Source organism: Varanus komodoensis, unplaced genomic scaffold (assembly GCF_004798865.1).
Source record: "Varanus komodoensis strain SLA01 unplaced genomic scaffold, ASM479886v1 scaffold1777, whole genome shotgun sequence".
NCBI lineage: Eukaryota > Metazoa > Chordata > Lepidosauria > Squamata > Varanidae > Varanus > Varanus komodoensis.
Window position 1 is genome coordinate 5,667 of NW_025335522.1, and position 5,205 is coordinate 10,871.

Genomic DNA, 5,205 nt, shown 5'->3' on the forward strand with positions numbered 1-5,205 from the left:
GAACCACGTCCGTCACCGAATGAGGGCCCCCCACACTGGCTGGCCGGAGCCAGGACCCCTTGCAAGGCCAGGTCGCCAGTGGGAGCAGGCGTGCTGGGCTCGGTCAGGTCTCCCTGCCGCTTCCCCCAGGCTTCCTCGGGAGTCCGTTGGTTCGGTAGCATATCTGGCTGAATAAATAAAGGCAGAGTCCCTGGTCGCTGTCCTCGTCCCAGGCCAGGCCAGGCCAGGCCAGGCCTGCTCACTCTCCCAGCATGCTCCCCAGGATCGCAATGAGGTTGTCCAAGCCCCAGAGGTAGCCATCTTCGCGGTTCCCTTCCACCCATGGCAGCCGGTGCGTCAGGGTTTGCCTCTCGGGCAGCGGGACGGTCTTTCCAAAATCGATCATCCGGACCCGGGCCAGGCCGGTTTGGTCGTGGATAAAGAGCAGGGAGCTGCCCACCACCTGGAAGCGAGAGGGGGGCTCAGCAGGGGGCAGGACAGAGGCCCTGGAGGCCCTGCACCAGCTCAGCAAAGGACCCCCCCCCCCGCAGTCCAGCAGGTGCCTCAGAAGGCTTCCCACTCGGGACACCCACCTCGTGCACCTTGAAGAACTCCGACTGCTCCAGCGCCACCCTCGCCTCCTGCAGGCACTTCAGGTAGCTCGTCTGGGGAAGGAGAGCGCAGGTTACGCAGGGGCGAGGCAGGCCCTGGCTGGTGGGGGCAAACCTGCCCGTCCCAGGCCGCCTGCCACGCCTTCAGTGAGGGTGCCGGGTGGCTTCTGGGAGACCTCGGTGTGGTGGTGGAGGTGCCTGCAGCGCCCCAGGCAAGGGCCAAGCCGGGGAGCAACAGATGGGCCCCGGCCGCCCTCGTGTCGCCCTGCCGAGGCCGCCCACCCTCACCAGGACGCGTCTGTCTCTGTCCACGAAGTCCCAGAAGGCCTGAACCACTTGCTCCGGCTGGCGCGTCTTCTTGAAGCTGGTGTCACAGGTGCCGTCGGCTTTCTGGGGACGGATGGGCAGGCAAAGAGAGAGTCAGTCTGGGCCTCTGAGAGCTGCCGGTGGCCGGAGGAAGACGGCTCTGCCCGTGCGGGGAGAACGGGGAGCTGGGCTAGACGGGGAGCTGGGCTAGACGGGGAGGGGCGAGGGGTCCCGGGGCCGCCATGCGGTGGCCCCGACCCGAGCTCCCGCAGCTCTGCTTCAGCCCCCTCCTGGCAGCAGCTGGCAAGGCATCCTGGTGGGGGCCGTGTGTGCAGAGCTGCAGGCGTGGGCCGCCACACTGGTGCGCGTTGGTGCCGCACCCCCCATGGCGTGTGTGCGCGCGGAGGCTGCCGTCCAGTGGCGAGAGCCAGGGCGGCCCCGGCACCGCCCCACATGCGCACATCCCTCCGCCCCCTCACCTTGATGCCCTCGATGCGGAAGCCGAGCGTGGTGGTCGAGCTGAGCGTCTCCCGCCACTGCATGTAGCGCGGCTTCAGGACACCGCGCCGTGCGTGCTCCTCGGCCGTGGGCGCCGCCGGGTCGACGGCCACCATCTTGTCATACATGTCCTCGCGGGGGCACGGCTGCTGCCTCGCCTTCTCCAGTTCCTCCTCCAGGTACGTCCTGCGCAGAGTGAGGGGAGAGCAGCGCAGCCTCACTGGGGGGGCACGCCGGGATGGGGGCTTCCTCCCGGCAGCGGCCAGGCATTCCCAGCGGGCAGGGGCAAGAGGGGCTACCTGGTCCCCATTTTGCAGTCCATGATGGAGGGGGCGTCGAAGTCGCACAGCAGGTCCTCCATCTGGATGTAGGCCTCCCCGTCCTGCTCCACCACGCCGTAGAAGGCTGGCACGAAGGGCTGCAGCGCGTCGCACGCCAGGCGCTCCAGGCACTGCCGCTCGCCGGGGGAATACTTCTTCAGGATGCGCCCAAAATCCCCCGCCTTGAAGGTGCCTGCGGGGAGAGCGGGAGGTGGGACGAGGCTCTCCGTGCCCCGGCGTCTCCCCTCGCGGCACTCGGCTCCCTCGCGGGGGGCTCGGCACGGTCGGGGCAGGACAGCTGGGGCTGCTCGGGGGAGGAGCCGTGCCAGGCGGGATGCGGGCTCGCTCGGAGGTGCGCGTCTCCCCTTGGCCTCCTAGCTCGCGCACCGGGCAGTCCTGCGCGTTCCTGGCGAAGGGGCTTGCGAGGGGCTCTGCCCCCCGCGGCCCGGCAGGAAGAGGCCATCTGGGCGGCGGGAGCCTGCCGTTCGGCGGCAGGGCCCTCCGGCGTTGGCCATCGGTCTCCACTCGCCCCAGTGAAAGGGCCCGGGGAGCCTGCCCCCGCAGGAGCCACGGCTCCGCCTGCTGACCCCTCTCCCACCGCCCCGGCACTGGCGCCCCCAGGAGGAGGACTGCCGTGCCCTCGCAGACCCGGAGCCCCTGGCCCCACACGCACCTGCATGGCCAGCAAGCTGCACCCAGGGGTATCGCTTCCGGAAGGACACGACGCACGGGGACCAGTGCACCATGCTCTTCAGCTTCCTCCACGGTTGAGTCTGAAGACCAAAGCAGAGGGAGGGCACGGTGAGCAGCGGGGGAGCCCCCCTCCCCAGGGGCAGCACAGACCAGGGCCTCCGACGCGTCTCCCACCACCCCACCTCGCACGGGAACCGCCACAAGCGAGAGGCCCGGGGGAGGGGGCCCAGTGGCAGGACATGGTGGGGGGCAGGATTCTGCACCTCCCGGGAGTGCCGGGGGTCCTGTTCTCTCCGAGTGCTGCGACCAAAAAGCCCCAAGCCAGGAGCGCCGAGCGGGCCTGGAAGCCCGGCGCTTTGCTGCCCCGGCCCACAGGCAACAGGCCCCCAGTGCCCAAGCGCCGCGCCTCACAGGAAAGCCTCCCCACCTCCGCCAGCAGCAGAAGCCGCGGCCGGTGCAGCTTCCGCGACTGACACAGCGTGGGGCTCTGCAGCTCAGCCGAGCTCGGAGGCGAGGCCGTGCCAGGCCTGCCACACACACCTGTCCGTGCCACCGCAGGAAGGGCGGACCAGTGGCGCTCGGCTGTGCTCAGAAGCACCCTCAGCCTGGAAATGCCAGGACTGTCCAACGTCCAGCTGAAAAAGAGCGGGTGGCCGGCGTGGGGCTCTTCTCCCTCGCCTGGGCCAGTCCGTTCCACGGCTCGGCTGTGGCTCAGGCCACATGCCTGGGCAAGGAAGGCGCAGCGGCTGCCAAGCCACAGGGGAGCCCGGCCTCGGGGCCGAGCAAAGTTCAGTGGCAGCGTGGCTTCCAGGACCGGGGCGCCGATCCAGCAGCAGCTGGGCGAGGCTTCAGCGCTTCCAGGCGCATGGCGGGAGTGCCTCTCTCCGCCAAGAGGCGAGGCCTGATGCTCTGCCCGCAACGCTCTCTGGCCCCAGCCAGCACAGCCAGGTGCGGCGGCCACCGCGTCCCGGGGGCACCAGCAGCCCAGGGCGCTGACGGCCGGGATCCGCCTGCTCGGCGGCTGCGTGGCGAGCAGGGCTCAGGTTCCGGCACCGCCTGGGCGCACGGCAGGCTCCAGGCATGCTGCAGCACTCACAGTCTGTGCATCGGCGAGGGGCCCCCAGGCCCACGTGATGCACGCGGCAGCCCTCCCCCGGCAGCCCGGCCCCCGTAGCACAGCCGGCAGGCTGGAGGGGAGGACGAGGGTTTCACGGGAAACGGCAGCCGCCACCGCGCCAGCACCTCCCCCTGCCCAACAGGTCCGGCTGGTCGCCACGGCAGGCTGCAGGCCGCACCAGGGAGCGCGGGTGCCGGGCTTCCCAGCTGCCCTTTTGTCAACAAAGGGCTCCCGTGGCCAGCCAGGGGGAGCGAGAGGCAGCCGCCACAGCGCCTGTGAGACTCGGTGCTTCAAGCCCTTCCCAGGGCCTCGCATGACTCCCTTTCCAGCGTCACCACGGCCTCCGCGGCCCTCTCACTGGTGGGGGCAGGCTGGCCCTTGAGCACCAATTCTGGAAAGGGAGGGCTGCGGAAGCCACACGGCCCGGCACAAGTCGGGGGCCCCAGAGGTCCAAGAGAGACGGGGAGCACTCGGGCCCCACAGAGACTTCCCGCTGCCGGCAAAGGCCTGCCCGCTCTTCCGGAGAGCAGCTGGCTGTGCTGCACCAGCATCCCAAGGAAGCACTTCCACCTCCACGGCCAAAGCTGGCCGTGGCAAGTGGCGCACGTTCCCACAACCCAGCTGAGCAGCACTCCGAGTGCCACGCACACTTGGGGCGGGCAAGGGGGAGGGAGAAGCAGAGGGCCTGGAGGAGGAATTTTGTCAGCCTCCACATCAATTTTCAGGGTCAACTCCTGTCACATCTAGACAGGTCCTCTAATCAGGATAAGGTCGTCTCTGCACATGGGCAGAGTACACACTGGCAGATAACCACAACTGGCCCCGACATGTAGAAAGCACAACATTGAAGCCAGACAGTGGCAACCCAGTCCGTGGCCAGCTGCAGCTTCATGCAGACCACCCCGTCCGACCACCCCAGAGGCACGGTTCAGGCAGATGGGCAGTGCCTGGGAGCTGCCAAGTAGTCAAGGCACTGGTCCCTCGGGCCGGCACTGCCGGCACTGACTGGCAGCCGTGGCTCTCCAGCATTTCAGGCAGAAGCCTTGGGTTCCTTGCCCCGCCGGCAGCTGCCGCCCGCCCGCCCGCTCAGCCAGCAAAGATCGGCCACGCCGGAGATGCTCCAGTCCCCTCTCTGCCCTGCTGCTCTCCAGACAAGCTGGCCATGGTGGGGGGAGGCTTCTGCCCCCCCGCCCTGGCCACAGGCCCGGAGGAAGGCAGTCGGCGCGCAAGAGGCACTCACCCGACAGGCGCCCCGTCCGGCTTTCTCATGGCCTGCCCGGGCCCGCTGCGCGGAGAAGCCCCAGCTCCCGAGCCGGGGGAGTGTGCGCATGCTCGGCTCCAGCCGCACAGCACACACCGCGCGGCGCTGGCTCTTCTCTCACCGCTCCCCCTCGGCATAATATTTATGACGCGTGAGGCCCTCCCTTTTTCTGAAAGGGGGGCAAGGCAGCCGCGGTGATGCCAGCAGGTTTCCCGGCAACCGGGGATCTTGTGCGTAATTTTCCATGACAGCGAGCGGGGGGGGGAGCGGGGGGAGGAAGGACCCAGCAGGTCTGTCGCAATTGAGCGCCAGCCTCACATCTCCGGCTGACGAGAGGCAGGATCCGTTCAGCCTCGGCTGGGCCAGAGCAGGGTCGCCCTGCAAGATGAACTTACCTGGAGAGCGCCCCCCACCCCCCCC

The 5,205-nt window shown here is 69.1% G+C and overlaps 1 protein-coding gene across 1 annotated transcript; it reads right to left on the reverse strand.

Annotated features, from left to right (window-relative positions):
- Nucleotides 1-6: 6 nt before the first annotated feature.
- Nucleotides 7-4,930, reverse strand: LOC123021720 (inositol-trisphosphate 3-kinase C-like). Its single transcript, XM_044426758.1, has 7 exons — nt 4,765-4,930; nt 2,388-2,487; nt 1,694-1,907; nt 1,376-1,580; nt 879-980; nt 573-644; nt 7-442 (listed from the first exon to the last, which is right to left on the reverse strand). Exons 1-7 carry the CDS (start codon nt 4,852-4,854, stop codon nt 239-241), a joined length of 987 nt encoding a protein of 328 aa, XP_044282693.1. The 5' UTR covers nt 4,855-4,930; the 3' UTR covers nt 7-238.
- Nucleotides 4,931-5,205: the final 275 nt, after the last annotated feature.